General features: G+C 47.2%; 1 protein-coding gene across 1 annotated transcript in view; it reads right to left on the minus strand.

Moving 5' to 3' along the window:
* LOC144828795 (E3 ubiquitin-protein ligase TRIM39-like) overlaps positions 1 to 19196 on the minus strand; it is a 342704-nt gene that overhangs the window by 116592 nt on the left and 206916 nt on the right. The window contains exon 4 of the mRNA XM_078687274.1: positions 15716 to 15738. Within this exon, the coding sequence (XP_078543400.1) occupies positions 15716 to 15738 (23 nt within the window). The remainder of the gene's footprint in view (positions 1 to 15715; positions 15739 to 19196) is intronic.

A 19196-nucleotide genomic window follows, 5' to 3' on the forward strand; every position in this document is an offset into this window, starting at 1 on the left:
CCTAATGATTGAATACCCTTCTGGAATGGCCAATGCTAAATCTAAATCCGAGGCATCATCAGCCCATGCTTCCGTGATAAAAACAAGGTCGATATTTTGAGTTTCAATGTCATACATTCACCCCAGTAAAGAGATCTGGGCCTAAAGAAACAATGCCCTTCCTGGGAGGAGGAGTCACACAGCTCCCCCCAGGGTGGGCCAGTGCTTGAAGGAGAATCTACAACCTACTTTGGGTGGGAAAACCGGCGGGAAAAACTTAGAGAGAATAGGAGGTGTGCCCACCTCTGCCAATTGCACCCCTAGGGTGGGGAGGCAAGGTGCAGCACATCTTTCAGTATCCGCCATCTTGAAAATGGGGAACCTTCCAATCAGGGCTAGAACTATGCCCCCCTGCCACAGGAATGTTGCATAATAGAGTGTGTAGTTACCTCAGGTAAGGTGCCCATTGGCCCTACCTGCTACCCTCCTAAAACACCCCCTAGAATTAGTATTTAAAAGGCTCCCTCAGACCCTGAAGCTGGATCTGCGACAAATTAGAAGAAAGAATACCCTGCAGTAGAAGCCTGAAGACGACGACTGCCTTGGACCCAGCCCTACCGGCCTGTCTCCAGCTGCGATGAGTCTGCGAATTGTCTTGCAGCCAACGACCTCTGAAATGTCTGGGAGGACTGCTGCCTTCGAAAAAGACTCCAGTCTCCTGTGGACAGTGGACCTGTTCAGAGAAATCAAAGACCAAAGCCTCCGGATCCAGGCGAATACAGGATTCACGCCCACTCTGCACCCGAGGCACACAGCCCTAGTCCGAGTGGCTCAACTGCCCAATGAAGTCTCCCCAGCGACCAGGAGTCCAAATCCAACATTGGCCGACCTTTCCTGACCTCCACAGCGGTGCCTGCAGTGTGATTCTGAAGGGTCCCCCCACCAGGACTGGCCTGGTAAGAAGATTTACGACGTCTAAATGCGCCCCTGCACCCGCAGTACTCAGGCATTGGCGAGTTTGACCAGTGGCGCCCCTGTGACTCACAACACCTCAACTTACCTGTGCTGTTGCTGGTTTTCTGCCCGGACCACCTAGTTCAGTGCCTGCAACCCGCTTCCCAAAAGATGAAACTCAATTGGATTACATTGGGCGCCCGCACTCTTTGCACCATGCACCCGGCTGCCCCTGTGCTGCTGGTGGTATGTCTGGTGCTGCTTTGTGTCTACCCCTGTGCTAGTCCCTGCACCTGTTTCACTTACCTGAAAGCAATGTGGCTTCAAGCACCCCCGAACGCCATTGAAACGCATTGGGCCGCACACCAAATTTGACCTATGCACCTGCCCGCCGCTGGTGGAGCAGCTTTGGTACCTACGTTAACCTTGCTACTTGCTGACTTTTGGTCCCGAAAACCAAAACTGAAAGTCTGGTACTTACCCGTTTAACCACAATACTGTTTTACCGTAGGAAAACATTGAACTGTGCTGAGAAGTTCAAAGTGTAACTTTTTGAAGTAAAATGAACTTTTAATTAACCTCCTGCATCGTGACTCTGCCCTGCGTGGTGTTGCTTACCTTGGATTGTTTTGCTGGGCTGTTCCTTTTGCTTCCTTCTCGATCAAACCCTCAACTCGCGGAACCCGCCTTGCGGGTCCCGCAGCGTGGAATAAGTCTCTGGGGAAGTTGCTGCAGACTTGTGGTGGACGCTGTAACTGGGGAAATACAGGGGCAGTGCAGCAGGGCTGCGAGCGAGTGCGGGGACTCCATTTCCCAGGAGTCCCTGCTTGGCCAATTGGCATCACCTGGCCCGCTCTCCCTGCTAGCCCCGCCCCCTGCGCACCGGGCATCTTCAAAACCCCTTGTGACTGCTGACCCGGCGGGACCTCCTGCATCGCGACTCTGCCCTGCGTGGTGTTGCTTACCTTGGATTGTTTTGCTGGGCTGTTCCTTTTGCTTCCTTCTCGATCAAACCCTCAACTCGCGGAACCCGCTTCGCGGGTCCCGCAGCGTGGAATAAGTCTCTGGGGAAGTTGCTGCAGACTTGTGGTGGACGCTGTAACTGGGGAAATACAGGGGCAGTGCAGCAGGGCTGTGAGCGAGTGCGGGGACTCCATTTCCCAGGAGTCCCTGCTTGGCCAATTGGCATCACCTGGCCCGCTCTCCCTGCTAGCCCCGCCCCCTGCGCGGACCATATCCTATAAGATCAGAAGCTACTGCCGCTGCGCGGGAGCGTCCCGGGAGAAGCCCGGGACAAGGGCGGGCCCTCAGAGGCACGACGAGGCGGGGCTGGGCCTATACACTAACGTGTTGCGTAAGTTTATACCTTCTTACATTTGCTTGCCTCTTTAGCATGGCTGAGACACGAGACAAATCCATTTCCGGAGGCATTGTTGGGAATACCAAGGGTACCTTGGAAAACTATTTCTTCAAGACTGTTATTGATTCTGATAAGGAGAGTACTTTGGCTGAACGTAGAGCGGAGCGGCGTCGCTCTATTGAGTGCCTGAAAAGTAGACCTCTCTTGGATGGTTTGCCCTGTATTACATCAGCTGGTGCTACTACCCACATAGAGAACTAGGACATTCTTTCTACTGACAATGTTCCTATACTTTTACGTGATACGCCCCCCTCACTTGATTCTCCCAATAGTTTATCTATGAATATTGTATCCCTTCCTGGCGATTCCATTGCAGGTACAGATGTGATAGTTGAGCAGCCTGTGCTTGTACTTGAGACCGTTAGGAATAAAAAGGCTAGGAAACCAGCCATGCCCAAAGTTTATGGCCCGCCACCTAACAAGAGAAGGAAAAGGGGTGGTGAGCCGCTTAGAAGCAGGATTCACCACTCTGATTTCGGTAAAATCACCAAGGCGAACACAATACTTACATCTACACTGAAGGCCACTGTACCAAATGTCCAAATTTCAACGGCCCCTACGCACACTGCATTAATTTTAAAATCCCCTACACAGACTGTACCAACTCCGTCTGGTTTGGCTACTCCCCTGAACTCCCCGTCTAAGATAACAGTGCCGGCTGTTCCTCTTGAAGGTTTTGAACATCTAATTAGGTCCTTTGCTTTACCCATAATAGAGAGGTTGAAGAAGGTAGAAGAAAGGTTGGTAGTTTTAGAAATGGGCGTTAGCAAAAATTGCTGCACCATCTAAGGGTCCTGTGAGCTTAGCCCCACCCCCTGTAGCAGCACTGCCATCTCCCACTCTTGCTGTTGAGACGGGTACAAATAAAACTAGCAAGCCTACAAATATAAAAAAACAGAGGGCAATACCCCCTAAACCAGTCCAACAGTTATTACCTCGCACAGCTAGTGAAGTTCCAAAGGAAGGGAATAAATCTCTTATGGGAAGTAAGCGAGAGTAGAGGGGAACAACTAGTACAGCTAGGACGGAGAAGTGCAGGGGGCGCCAGGTCGAACTACCCCCTGAAGCGGCCCCTTTTGTGGTTGTCCTGACGGGGGTTCCGACATTAGAGGATGGTAAGAGGGAGGGGTTTTTCCAGCTGAAAAATAAAACCATGCATTGGCTTAACCAAAACCGACCACTGCCCCCTAATGTTAATGGAGACATTTTGCATGTTCGTCGACTTTCCTGGTTGGGAAACAGAGTGAAAAATATAAAGGGGGATCTAATTATCATCAATTTTAGAGATCCTGGGGCTGTAAGATATATTCTAGAATGGATCCCAGGGAGCATTGGCAATTCCATTGTTCCCTGTGATCTGACTTACTTTTATCCGAGATCTCTTGTGAACCCTGTATTCCATCCCGGGGCACTAGCGTACCCGCAGATCAAACCAACTATACCATATAACAACCGGTATATGATGCAGGCACCTGATCCCATGATTGCTGAAAATGCATCTAGGTGGGAAACTGTTCCTCTTAGGCGCCATATAAATGGAAACAAGAGGTTTGATCACTTTGTAGGAAATGGGAGGATGGATCACCTGCTACCTTTCACCCCGTTGGAAGTCGCAAATAGGTTTGATGCTTTCTCGGGTTTTGATGATTGAGATTGACAAGCGGGACCTCCCACCAACAAGCGATCTGCAAATGTAAACCAAGACGCCAATGTAACACCTAGTCCTCCATTGCAAGCCCTGATATTAGAACAAACTATCCAACCCACTGTTGGCAGCTCTTTTGATGATCAATCCTCACTGAACTGTGAGTCTGAGCTGGGGCAAGTCCCTAGCACATCCACTATCAATGATTTTCCTGGTACACTGGATTGTGAAGCAATCAAGCTAGATCTCCCGGTCGCCCAGGTCAAAATCCATTCCTGGAATGTGGCGGATCTTAAAAACAAACTGCCCATTCCAGAGTGGTTCATAAAGGGGGTGGTGATGGACAGAACATCTGAATTAAGCAGAACACTCCTACCCAGTCAAAAGATCAGGGCTTGATCCATCACCGTTTTTTAGCTCACTGCACCATCCCAGTTCAGAACCTGGCTACATGCAAATTAGTCTGTCCCTGGCCCAGTGCATCATGGGAACAGGGCAGACCAAACTACCAAGCCAATTCTTTACTGGAAAGGAAACAAGCTTCCGGGGACCGGTTTCTGGCATTACAGCCGTCTTCGGCCCGGCTTGCTTGAATCCTGATGGTGCAGTGAGCAAGGGACTCATGTCTGAGCATACCCTTCCACTCCTATAGTGGCCAAAACGATTCATAAAGGGGGTGGTGATGGACAGAGCATCTGAATTAAGCAGAACACTCCTACCCAGTCAAAAGATCAGGGCTTGATCCATCACCGTTTTTTAGCTCACTGCACCATGCCAGTTCAGAACCTGGCTACATGCAAATTAGTCTGTCCCTGGCCCAGTGCATCATGGGAACAGGGCAGACCAAACTACCAAGCCAATTCTTTACTGGAAAGGAAACAAGCTTCCGGGGACCGGTTTCTGGCATTACAGCCGTCTTCGGCCCGGCTTGCTTGAATCCTGATGGTGCAGTGAGCAAGGGACTCATGTCTGAGCATACCCTTCCACTCCTATAGTGGCCAAAACGATTCATAAAGGGGGTGGTGATGGACAGAGCATCTGAATTAAGCAGAACACTCCTACCCAGTCAAAAGATCAGGGCTTGATCCATCACCGTTTTTTAGCTCACTGCACCATCCCAGTTCAGAACCTGGCTACATGCAAATTAGTCTGTCCCTGGCCCAGTGCATCATGGGAACAGGGCAGACCAAACTACCAAGCCAATTCTTTACTGGAAAGGAAACAAGCTTCCGGGGACCGGTTTCTGGCATTACAGCTGTCTTCGGCCCGGCTTGCTTGAATCCTGATGGTGCAGTGAGCAAGGGACTCATGTCTGAGCATACCCTTCCACTCCTATAGTGGCCAAAACGATTCATAAAGGGGGTGGTGATGGACAGAGCATCTGAATTAAGCAGAACACTCCTACCCAGTCAAAAGATCAGGGCTTGATCCATCACCGTTTTTTAGCTCACTGCACCATCCCAGTTCAGAACCCTGGCTACATGCAAATTAGTCTGTCCCTGGCCCAGTGCATCATGGGAACAGGGCAGACCAAACTACCAGCCAATTCTTTACTGGAAAGGAAACAAGCTTCCGGGGACCGGTTTCTGGCATTACAGCCGTCTTCGGCCCGGCTTGCTTGAATCCTGATGGTGCAGTGAGCAAGGGACTCATGTCTGAGCATACCCTTCCACTCCTATAGTGGCCAAAACGATTCATAAAGGGGGTGGTGATGGACAGAGCATCTCAATTAAGCAGAACACTCCTACCCAGTCAAAAGATCAGGGCTTTGGAAGGGTATGCTCAGATGTGAGTCCCTTGCTCACTGCACCATCAGGATTCAAGCAAGCCGGGCCGAAGACGGCTGTAATGCCAGAAACCGGTCCCCGGAAGCTTGTTTCCTTTCCAGTAAAGAATTGGCTTGGTAGTTTGGTCTGCCCTGTTCCCATGATGCACTGGGCCAGGGTCAGACTAATTTGCATGTAGCCAGGTTCTGAGCTGGGATGGTGCAGTGAGCTAAAAAACGGTGATGGATCAAGCCCTGATCTTTTGACTGGGTAGGAGTGTTCTGCTTAATTCAGATACTCTGTCCATCACCAGCCCCTTTATGAATCGTTTTGGCCACCACAAGTGTGGAAGGGTATGCTCAGATGTGAGTCCCTTGCTCACTGCACCATCAGGATTCAAGCAAGCCGGGCCGAAGACGGCTGTAATGCCAGAAACTGGTCACCGGAAGCTTGTTTCCTTTCCAGTAAAGAATTGGCTTGGTAGTTTGGTCTGCCCTGTTCCCATGATGCACTGGGCCAGGGTCAGACTAATTTGCATGTAGCCAGGTTCTGTGCTGGGATGGTGCAGTGAGCTAAAAAACGGTGATGGATCAAGCCCTGATCTTTTGACTGGGTAGGAGTGTTCTGCTTAATTCAGATACTCTGTCCATCACCACCCCCTTTATGAATCATTCCAGAGTGGGGCACCTTTATGGCCTCGCATGATATCTGTATGCTGCAGGAAACCTGGGCCTTAAAAGAGAGTGGGGTCCAGGGCTTTGCAACATACGATATCCTGGCGATTATGGGTGAGAGGGGCAGGCCTTCAGGTGGGCTGTCCATATGGGTTGGCACACATCTTGGTGTCAAGGCTTCTCAAATTCCAACTAACTCAATGGACGTACAGTGCGTGTTGTTGACTACATTGAAGGGGCCGGATATTGCCTTGATTAATGTATATTCAAGGCCAGTTAGGCGGGGCCTTGAGTCAGAGGCCATTGAGACCCTGTTATCCTTTACCCAATCGATCGATCCTTCCACTGTGCTAATCCTGGGTGGAGATTTTAACTGTCATTTTGAGCCACTCATGGATTTGAATTTGAGTAATCCAGATGAGGTTGACTTGCTGTGGGCTGTCCCTGACCCACTGATTACTAGGGTGAAAGTATGGACCCCTTTGGTTTTACAGTTGCAGTCATTCTCGTTAGCGACATCATTGCGAGCCTGTAATGGGAGAGTGGACCCTGACAGACCAGGGAAAAATAAGTTTAATCGATTAAAAATTAGTACTTCAATAATCGACTATATTTTCATTGAGGCCAGGCACTGGGACAGACTACACGAGTTTAGGGTTGTTGAAAGGTCAGACAGTGATCATAACGCATTGGTCCTGTCACTCAAACCGGGGAGCTTTGGGTTGAAATGTCAAACTTCGGCTGAAGACTCCACCACAGTGCCTTTAATAATAACTAATTGCAGGCGTAGGGTTAAATGGCCAGATTTTCAGATGTCCACTAGCAAACTTGCCGAATTATATGAGTCTGTTATCCCATTCATCGAAGACATGGGGAAATCCGGCCATCTAGGTAGGGCATCTGAATTACATACTCAACTGGTAGCCGTACTCAAAGACATTTTGTATCCAGTGAGAAAACCAAAACACCCTCGAACATTAGTATCGAGATGGTATAGCGCCTCCTGTAGGAAAGCCAAAAAGGCTCTTCTTAGAGCAATAAAAACTAATAATAGGGAAGAAATTAGAGCCCATCGCATCGTGTACAAAAAGGCAGTTTGCGATGCCAAGAAGGAATGGGAGGCCTCTATGTGGAACGAATTGGGATCTGCCCTCAATACTAATGATTTTAAATCATTCTGGTCCATAGTCGCAAGTAGACTTAGTGGGCGTACCCCTGTACTCGCCCCGAATATCGCTCCCTCAGTTTGGGAAAGTCATTTCTGCGACCTTTATGGCATCCCTGAGACTGATGAAAAGTTTGTTACTTTCCTGGAACCCCAGCAGCCTGCATACACTAGCGGGATTGAGCAGGGACGGCTAACCATAGTTCCTTCATGTCCCACCCCAGTTGAATTTTTCACCCTGGCTGAGGTAGAGACGGCCCTAGGTAAATTGGTTCCTAATAAAGCTCCGGGCTTGGACAAATTGCCAGGGGACTTGTTCAGGACGCAACCGAAAAATCTGGGCCCCTTATTTGGTTGTTTTGTTTAATGGCATCCTACAGGGAGAGGACCCCCCACATACATGGTTAGGGGCTGAAATCGTGCCTATCTTAAAAAAGGGCTGTCCCTTAGTCCCTTCCAACTATAGGCCGATTAGCCTAATTGATACATCTCAAAAGCTGATGGGGAGGGTTATCCTTGATAGGATTTTAGGGTGGATTGAGGATAAAGGGGTATTGTCTACACTCCAGGCTGGCTTTAGGTCTGGGACCTCCACTCTAGACCAAATATTTCGCCTGCAGGTCCTATATTGGAAGACCGCCATGGTGGAGGGTGGCAGCCTCTACCTTGTGTTTGTTGACCTGCGGGCAGCATTTGATCTAGTTCCACGGAAAAAACTCTGGAGAGTACTAGCAGACTTGGGCCTCCCGCCCTACTTGTTAGCCATCCTTACTAAGCTCCATGACAATAATATCGCTCAGGTGAGGTGTGGCATGCATGGCGAACTCACAGACCAATTTCCTGTTAAAAAAGGAGTTCGCCAAGGGTGCGTATTGGCGCCAACGCTATTCAGCCTCTATATAAATGGCCTTGTGGAACACCTGATTGGTGTAGAAAATAATGATGCCCCTAAACTAGCCACGGGTAGAGTGCCCGCTCTGATGTTCACAGACGACACTTTATTGTTGTCTAGAACATCATCGGGCATTCAAAGAATACTTGATGGGTTTGTGGAATTTTGCGACCTTCGGGGGCTGGATATCAACCTAAGTAAAACTAAATGTATGATTGTCAACCCTCCGAAGCGTGTACGCCCAAATCCTGTTTTACACGGTACTCCCCTTGAAAGGGTCAAAACATTTATTTATTTGGGTGTCACGTTAACTGAGAACTTTGGTTGGAATATGCAGATCGCTAAATCCACACTCAAGTTATCTCAGTTAGCGGGGGGCATAGGTAAGGTTTCCAGGGCATCTACTTACAGGCCGGCATCTCCAGCCCTAGAGATATACTGCCGGCTGGCTAGACCGGCAGCAACCTATGGGGCCGAACTTTGGGGGCACAAGCAGATTACGAGTCTCAAAAGGGTGGAGCACTCTTTTGTTAGAAACTTAGTTGGGTTACCATCTAGCACGCCTTTGATCCCTCTCAGATTTGACCTTGGCATGTTGCCAATAGAGGAGGTCACTACTGCTAGACCTATAATGTACTGGAAGAGGTTATGGTCAGCTCCGGAATTGGATGCATATAGAATGGAACTTTCAGAAAGATCCCCTGGCTTCAGCATATTCGTGCAATTAGTGCCCGTTTAGGTTTTCCTGAACTGTGGGAAACTCCTGAGATCTTTTGCTTGGGGATATCCAAGAAAGAACTCCTCTCTCAGATATATACGCTAAATTATCAATCATTGATGAGCTCTGCATAACTGGGTAAGCTGACATCCGAATTCTCTTAGTCAAACTAGAATCCAAATTCGAGGAATTTATGGACTTAATTGAACCCCCAGCTGCCCGAAAGCTTTATATACAGTTAAGACACGGCACCCTTCCAGTTAGGTCCTTTACATCTAAATGGTCAAACCCTAACAGTGAAGCTTGCAGCTATAAAACCGAGAACGTAACCCACGTACTGTTTTTCTGCCCTGCTTATTCTGCAATCAGAAAACGTTGGCTAATACCCATCTGTAAGAACTTGGGACTTTTGCACTCTATACAGGCATGTAGGATAATGATGTATGATACCCATCCACCCATTGTGTTTGCAGTCTCCCGTTATTTATTTAATATGTGGCGTAGGAGATTTACCTTTTTAACCTGATTGTTGTACATACAATTCTGCCCAAATGCCTTGCTTTATGATAACTCTTAGTTTAATTCTTCTTTTTAAGATTTCATGAATATTTATTGTTTTATTGTCTGTGCTGATGTATTATCATGTGCACTTTTTATGGTCTTTTAATCGAAATAAAAGTTATCAAGCAATTAAAAATGTATGTAGCTTATTGTGAAGATCTTGGCCTTCTTCTTGAGTTGTGTGTCTATTATTGATCTCTGTGCAATACATTTCTTACACTCCTCTGTGTTAGGCGTAAGGCTGCTGGCCCATGCTACCACTATTAAAGCACTTTGGGTTTTACATTGAGTCCTATACTCTTTTTGGGAACCCCTGGACTCTGAACACGGTATAACCACCTAGTGGCATACCATATACAGAGCCAGCTTCCTACACTCACCTAGTCTCAATCATTCTCTCTAATTTCTACTCAGTCCCATTCATTCAGACTAACTCTGACAAAACCAGTCTCACTAATTTTTACTCTGTTTCACTCATTCTGACTCCCCCAGATTGTGGCCCACTAAGTCTTACACTCAGTAACATTCACTGTCATTCTCCCTCGCAGTAACACTTGCAGTTAATCTCCCTCACAGTTACACTCAGTCATTCCTCTTCATAGTTACACTGAATGTCATTCTCCCTCACTCACTTTAATTCATTCACTCTTACTCACTCTTCTATCACGTATTGTCACTCACTGAGTACCTCCACTAATTCTCTCACTTACACACACACACACACACACACACACATATATATATAAGTGGTGTCTCTCACAGATACAAGCTGACCCATAAACACACTCCCTTACCCATATGCACAGTACACAACACTTAAAGGGGCATATTATCAAGACCCATTTCGCTGCGTTATCGGCACTTTTCTGCTGATAACGCAGCGATATTTGCATCGCCCTATTGTCAAGACAGCATTAAGGCAATGCGTGGCTTAAAGCCTTGGTAATAGGGCCCCTTTCACAATAAACTTATCGTGAAAGGGGGTGTACAGTGGGTGTTGTGGTGGGCGTTCCACCGCAACACCCATTCACTTTGACGCTGCCACCTATTATCAAGCTTGGCAATAATAGGTGGCAGCGCCGAACTTAAGACCAGCAAACTCCTGGTCTTAAGGTGGCGAAACGAGGAGAAATGCTTCATTTCTCTTAGTTTTTGCTTTTTCCAGGTAGCCAGGAAATTTCAAGAACTGCCAAGAACCTTTCCAGAAATTCTCACACCTTCTAGGAGAAGGGCACTAGGGTATAAAAATAGGGCATCAGATCCACTCTTCAGTTCACTGCTGAACCTGTTGAAGGATGCTCAGAGGACTGTGTGTTTGTCACCTTATGGTAAAGATTTGCAAACTTAGTTACAGGTCTAAGGAATGAAATGAGGGCTGTGGAAGGATCGCTCGGGATGGAGACACTCCACAGGAAGCCGAGATGTGTGGAAGTTTCTGCAGGTGAGGGAAGGTAGGTTGAGAGGGCTAAAGTCAGTCCCTCCCCCAATAGCTCACAGGAACAGAGCTGTGTGGGGAGAGTCATCCTGGCCAATGGTCTGACCATGATGCAATAGTTGTAAAGAAATGTCTCTTTATCATATTTCAGAATTGAAAAATGACAATGAACTGATGCCCCCGAACCATACCCCATGTTTTAAATGATATACGACTGATGTTGCTGAGCCATTGTTGTTTATTGTTTGAATCTGCCATTACCCAGGAAATTGAGACTCATAGACAACACGCCGTAACCAAGGAGCATAGATCTCCCCCTCACGGACTCACACGTCTGTTTGCTCCTGTTTTCAATTTACCACTGAAACACAGGGGAAGGACGACCTTCACCTTTCCCGCCTGTTCGCTCAATCGATTAACCGGGTCGGAATTATCATTGGTACTGCGACTTTCGCGTACAGCTTTTCTATATTACAGCCCTGAAGAGTCACAATTGTACCACGTTGTGACGAAACACGTCTCGGTTGTTTTTTTCTTTCTGTATTGATCTGGATTGATATAAAAATACCTTCATAGAGATACTCCTGATGTCGACCTTCATATTTTCTGCAAGAAAAGTTCTTTAAATAGTGGTTTTTACACTAACACCATCAACCTTAAACGTGTGCACAGGACTTGTTTCCATATTGTTTGAATCTGAGTTGTTGCCAAAAAATGATAAATATCTTGAAAACATTGATTGAAATTAGGCTTTGGAAGACAGACAAGTAAGTCTCAGAGGACCTGAATAAGGATTTGGTGCCTGGAATGAGTGGTCAGGGACCTGGGCAGAGGTTTGAGAATTGAAATGAGGCTTCTAAGGAGTCAAGAGGATGCCGCGGACTGGGGGGAAGTCACTACATACTGGAGAGAGATTTCTTAGGACTAGAAGCAGATCTGATAAGTGCAATGAGGTTTCTGAAAACTGGACAAGACCTTTTCTTATTGGAGGAAATTTACTAAAGAATGAGGTATCCCAGTTAGCAAATTTATTTTTATTTTTTTTAAAACCTTCATTGTGCAAGCAAAAAAGAACAAATACGGGCCCACAACCGTCAGGCCGGCCACGATACTTTGAAGCACAAGTGCAAGCAATACAGTTCCTCAGCGGCAGCGGATGACATAGCAACAGGCAATGGACGTTACACTGAATAGAATCACATCGCCGAGGAGAAGGAGCATTTAAGGTTAAGTTTTAAAGTTTTTTTGCGACCTAAATACAAAACAGTGAAGAATAAGAAATAAGGAGAACTGAGTCCATACAATAGCATCACGGTATGGGCAGGCGGCCTCACCACTAGAAACAACAATGGAAGTTAAAACCTCGAGCAATATGGCGGCACGAAGTAAAGCAACCAAATCATCAGTCATCATTCACACACCATATACAGCGCCACCCCCTCCCCATTAACCCCTATCGCGGACCCAGAACAGAAACAGGTTAAGAAAGCGCAGAAAGATAGAAAAAATAAGGCCCATAGAAACTAAACGAAGTAAAATAAATCCCACCCCCCACCCTACACCAATGCGGAGGCTACGGCCTACCCCCCCCCGGCAGTGTGTCTGTCGCCCATTAAAGAACCCGAAATACAGACAAAGAAAAAGGAAGGAAAAAGGAAAATGGAAAGAAAAAGGAAAGAAAGACCCATCACACTTGAAATATAGGGAGTAAGAAAAGAATAAACTAATCCACTACTCCCAGAAAAAAAGGAAGGTGGGGAGGAGCCCACACAATATCAGAGCTCCCGGACTTCCCAGCCATATACAACCTCTACGCCGCGCACAACAGTAGATTCGGAGGACCGAGAACCAAAAGAGTGTCAGAATCAGGCACACCCAGAACCCCGGGCCAGCACAAAACAACATAGCAAAATATGGTGCAGTCCGGGTCCTCGCCAGCCGAGCAAACAGTACCAATGAGGGAAACACCCACAGCCCGGCTTGAACGACAGAATCTCACCAGGCATGGCCATCGCTGAGAAAAGGGCCAATTCCATATGCTCCCGGTCTCCCCAACCACAAGTAAACCTTCCACCCCGAACACAACAGTACAGCATGAAACACAGGAGAGAATGGGGAAAGGCATCTCACAGAACAGCAACATACAATGAAGAAGAAGCGCCCCATCTCGAGTCCCACCCGCCAATCAAGCACATGTCCATAGAGAAAAATTCCCCCGAGCCCCGGCCAGTCCGAAAACGTATCCCAGAACATGGCTCCCTCGGAGGGCCCGCCCCAATCAAAACAAAGAGACAAAATGGCCGCACACAACAGAAAGAAGATGCCCAGAGACAAGATGGACTTCGCCAGTCCCAAACAGCGCCATCAATCAAAAGGAGCTGCCCCGGAGGAGGGCCCTAATGTCCGAGCCCCGGCCGCCACTACCAGCACCAGACCTAAAACACACCAATTATGCCAAAGCAAATACAAAAGTCATCGCCACTAATGCGGAGTGATATCCCAAATAGAGCCCCTGCGTATATCAAGATAGCGCTCCAACCCGAGTCCCCTCCAGCCGGACAGAAACGAAATTCGAGACCCCCAGCAATATCAAGCATCCCCGGACCCCCAGCCCGCAAGTACATCCACCCCGTTAGGAAGGGACAAAAATCAGACATATCAAGCGCAACCCAAAATAAAAAGACCATGGAAATTAATAGCAATTGCATTCTGAAATAGGGAAGCACACATATGCAGCATAAGCAATATATCGACAAGCGTTATAGTCCGGGCACAGCCAGTCGATCAGGCCAAATCAGAGAGAGAGACAACATCAGCCCTGGCCGGAGCGTTGGAACCCCTCCAAGCATGGCCGCCGCTGCGAGTGCACCGCAGGCAGAACAAAGGAGCAAGATGGCCGCCCTCGGAATAGAAGAAGCAGAGGAAGAGGAAATGAGTGTTCCCAATCACCGACCATCACCGTGTCCAAGTTGACGAGCGCCCTTTGTAGGCAAACAGTCCAACAATGTAGAAAAAACCACGGTAGCACTCGCAGAGGCAAAGTCTCAGGTTTCGGAGTGGAAGGAGACCTCGCAACTGTAGCCTCGTCAAGAAGGGAACCCTCGATACTGTAGCCAAGGACAGAACGCTCCACAGTAGTCTCATTGCGCAACCTTGTATCCACCGCAGGAGAAATGAGAGGTATTAGGGGGCCAGCCAGCCACAGTCGTTCCTTGTAAGGCACCACACCGTCAATCTTCCGCTCCAGCTCACGGGCGTGTTGTCGCCAAGTCGCCCCTAGGTCTGCAAGGGCTGCCAGGATATCGCCATAATTCAGATCGTTCTCCGGCATCGGCCGGGCAGCAGTGCGCAGCGACGCCACCAGAGCATCCTCAAGCTCGCAAAGAGGCAGGGCAGCAAGGACTGGGGATACGGGAGCGACCGCTGTGTCGGTTCGGTAGTCAGGCGCCAATATCACCCCCGCAATGAGCTCACAGCGGAGAGGGGGGGGGGCGACTCCATAACCAGGAGGGACGTTAGGCAGGGCCACCAAAGGAAACACGGCTCGTAGTCCGAGGCCAGCGCGGTGTGAAAGCCCCCTCGTTTTCTGTCGATGTGGATGGCACACGGCGGAGGGGGCGCTCTAAGATGGAGGCAGCTCAGACTGCCGGCCGCAGAACAAAGGAAGTGTCGCTTGCACGGCCACAGCCTCGCAGGGACCCACTCCGTCGCCGAAGAAAGTTAAGCCAGTCAGCCCACCTCTGCAGCCGGCCACGGTGTATTAAACTCCAGCCCTGCCCCAACTTGTCCCACCGAACATGACCAGCAGCGTCCGGCGGCGACGATCGGGGCAGAGTCAGGGGGCAGAGTCGGAAGTCGGCAAACTTCGCAAATCCTCAGCCAAAACAGCCGGCGGGGACGGCGGAGGAACGCGGGTAGCATCAACTCGTTCGTGGCCCTAGTTGCACACGCTGTAGGCGAATATAAATGCCAGGATTTCTGAAAAACAGCAGACGGTTAGCAGAGCCGGGAGCTCACACGTCCGGTCCGTCCGCCATCTTGGCTCCTCCTCCAGTTAGCAAATTTTTAATGAGTTTTTTGCACAACTCCGAATTGAGGAAAACCTGAGGTGACTTTTCCAGACTGTGCTGGGGTTTTCTGTGTGTTCAGGGTAATTTTCTGAGGGCTTCGGGTAGATTTTATAGAGACACATATGTTTTGTGAGGACAGCAGCTATTCTGTAGCAATTATTTCAGGATTTAAATACGTTTTCTGATGACTTGCAGGATTTATGAAAATTTGAGAGAGTTTCCTGATGACACAAGGGAGTTTTCCGAGGACTTAAGTTTTCAGACGAATCAAGGGTATTTTCTGAGGGCATAAGGGTTTTTTTGAGGATGCAAAGTGATTTTATGAGGATCTGAAAGTTTCCCAGTAGTTTGTGTGACCTTAGTAGTAGCATTTACACACTGCAGTAGTGAGACCTGCTTCTTACACACTGAGAGGAGGATAAGAAACTATCCTTACCTGCTTAGGGTGTTTCTGACATCCTGCAAAACAGAAAAACAAACACAGTGAAATTAGTTTCCACATCGATGTTAAAGTTATGGCAATATTTTTAGGATTGAAACACTTGTAACTATCTATGGTTAGAAAACAGTGACTGGCATCATATAAAGCAGCACATTCTGTGGGATTGCATGATTTAGCAGAAGAATGTGATATTCTGAATGAGTATATGTATCGATTGATAATCGACCACTAGGGAAATTCAAACTTTCCGGAAGGGGCACAGCAGGTTATATTTAGATCAGTTTTTTCCTGATTCAGCTTGTGTGGAAATTTTAGACAGCCACACTGCCGGTTGCAGCACAAAATACTAGAGATTTCAATTGGACATGAAGCGAATGGTGAGTTGAATGTGATCGGTTGAATGAGAAGACACACATTTAGTTTCGGGATATATCTAAATATGGGGCACGTCGTTCACAATGAGCAAACACATAACAATCACATTTGTTAATAGGGAAGGTAAAGGGAATGGTTTTTGTAAAAGAGTGCATTTATTTATGGGGAAGTCAAAGGTTATGTTTTCGGCATAAGAACGAGTTTAGAACACAGAGCACACTGCATGGAAGTATAGAAGGGTATGGTAAGTCAAACAAATGGTTTATTTAAGTGTATTTACGTTGATATACACACTCTTGATGAATCTTGTTAACTGATGGGCATTGTTTACATTTCAGACCCATGATGAATGGTTTACCAAGCCCGAAATGTATTGGGTATATATATATGCACAGTTTCCCAAAATGGCATGTGAATTTTGACGTGCTAGAGAATAAAGTCTGGATTGGCATTTCTAAAGCATCAAAAGTGTGGAATCATACTGTCTCTGCAACAACTCGAAGTATTTTTCTGAATAAACAAGGATTACACTGGATTAACACGGTCAAACGTGGATTAATGTTGGATTTTTCAAATTGAAAGTTCGCATTTCGGTAGCAGCTTGAGTCTGGGAGGTAGCTACCCACCAGGTTGTATCGTTAATATACTGAATGAGGTCATATGACATAGCAGAAAATTATATTCTGAATGGTAATGACATAGAGTTGTGCCATTCTGAATGAGTAAAAATGAGAGAGAGTCAGTGACAATTAATGATTGAGAGCCACCAAAAGGCAGTAGGTGAAAATAACTGATATTGAGTCTCAGTGAGTATGAATGAGTCAGAATGAGTGCCAAGAAGGTGAGTGCACATGAGTGAGAAAGCATGAGCCGGTAAGAATTAGAGTGAATGTGAGTGTGAGTGAGCGTGAATGTAGTAGAGAGAATGAGTAAGTGAGTGTATGAGAATGACGGAGTTAGTACAAATGAGTATCAGTAAGTATGTTTTCGTCAGTGTAAGAATGAGTGAGACTGAGTGAGAATAAATGAGTGTAATTGTGAATGAATGATGGAGTGTGAGTGATAATGAGTGTGATTGAGTGAATGGACGTAAATGAGAGTGAGAATGTGATGTTATGCCTCCTGGTCTGCCATTGGCCCTTACATACTGAAAGCAATTTGTGGCTAATAGAGGGACCCATGGAACCAGTGGCATACTGGAACCAATTATTAGCATGAGAGGCACCTGTGAAAAATACTGGGACCGGCACACTGGAGGAAATTCTTGGCATAGGGTGCACTCATGGCAAAATGCTGGCATTAGCTCATTGAAGATACTTATTAGCTTAAGGGAGGAAAGCCATGGGATATGGAGGTGGGGGGGGGGTAGTTGACAAAATTCTAGTCCTGATAAACTAGTTGTAATTTGACATATGGGTAACCTAAGGTATGTGATGGCATTAATTGCAAAATTCTGACACTGGGATACTGTAGGTAATATGTAGCATAAAGGGGCACACATTGCATATGAGGGACATTAAGGTCAAAGAGTGTGTGAAGTAACTTCAGCGACCCCTGCCATTTTGGTGAATCAACATCCTTGGTAACATCACTCAGCAATGAGTGAGTTCACATGACACAGTCTAATAGTATGAAAAAAGTCCCATGACACAATTTGTGGTATTCTGAATGGGATCACATGAACCACTGCAGTCTACAACTTTCTGAATGAGGCCACATGACACAGTCTGTGATATTTTGAATGGAGCCACATGAGACCGCAAAGTATAAGTTAGAGTGGCAAATGGAAACGTGTTTCTACCCATGAAAACTCTGTATTTCATGTTTTGAATACAGGTATTTGGACCTCTGCAGTGATGTGAGCCTTCCTAATGGAGTGTCATCCACTGTAATCTGTGTTATAATTTAGCTATTAGCTGTAATCTATAGCGCCTAGACATCTTCCGAGAGTGCATGTTATGTGCATGCTGAAAGTGGGAGTTAGGGTGAGCATGGAATGTGTCTTTTGTGATTTAATGTAGGGGGACAGGACTCCACTTTGGATCCTCTATGTGTGAATAGTACATATGATGGAGGATGGAGGGAGCCTGCCAGATAGGGAGGTAGATTGTGGAACCTTCTTGAGATCTTTGAAGTGGACCAGACATCTGTGAAAGGAAAGGAATGACGGAGACAAATGATGCTTTGAAAGGACATTCGCTGCCCACTTCCTGCATTCTTTACCCCAGAAGAGTTAATGCAGTTCTGTGTAGCAGCTGAGTGGCGAGGCCTCTCTTCTGAGCCTTTGTCTCAGATCCCTGGGTCAAGGCACACCCAGCTCTACTCTTGCTTCATGCCAAGACTGAGTGACAAAGACTTAAACCTGACCAGCCTGTGGTAATAAATACAATTTCAGAAGTGTCTGGGACAAGTTCCAGAGATGGAGCTCTCAAATGTTCCTCCACATCTAAAAAAACTAGGAAAAATATTAGTGAGAACCCCGGGTTGCTTTGCAGGATTCTCTTTGACCAGTGTCTAGATCCACAAAGCACTGATGGAGATAAATATTTTTGTTCCCGAGCCAGGATCCTTGACTGCCGGCTTCCTTACAGGTGAGGACAAACTAGAAAGGACCCCTGTAAGGAGAGCTGTGGGCTGTTTATAGAATAGAGGAGCTGTCTGCTGGAGAAAGGCGGTTGGTGAATTACAACCCCCAAGTGGGAAGCCTGGCTTGTCAAGTATTCAGCCCTTTTGACTGGTGGGTAAGGACTGGTACAAGGGTCTTGGGTCCTGATCCTGCTGAAGAAGCTGGAACTACCTTGGTGGGAGTGGCCAACTCACTGAGCAGAAGACGTACTGGAAGTGTGCCCAGGATGAGGCGGTATGAGCACAAGAGATATTAGAAGAGTGTTATGCAGGAGAAGATACAAACAGAAGAGGAATAATGAACAGAAGACTGTTCAGAAGAAGGTACAAACAGAAGGATTAATAGAAGAGTGCCCAGAAGAAGTAGTAAAGAGCCGATGGGGTAGAAGAGCGCCCTGCAGAAGGAGGTAGAGGCAGAAGGGGTACGGGAAAATTGCCCTGCAGGAGGAGGCTCGAGCAGTAGGTTTACTAGAAG

This window comes from Lissotriton helveticus, chromosome 4_1 (genome assembly GCF_964261635.1).
Source record: "Lissotriton helveticus chromosome 4_1, aLisHel1.1, whole genome shotgun sequence".
In the NCBI taxonomy this organism is placed as follows: Eukaryota; Metazoa; Chordata; class Amphibia; order Caudata; family Salamandridae; genus Lissotriton; species Lissotriton helveticus.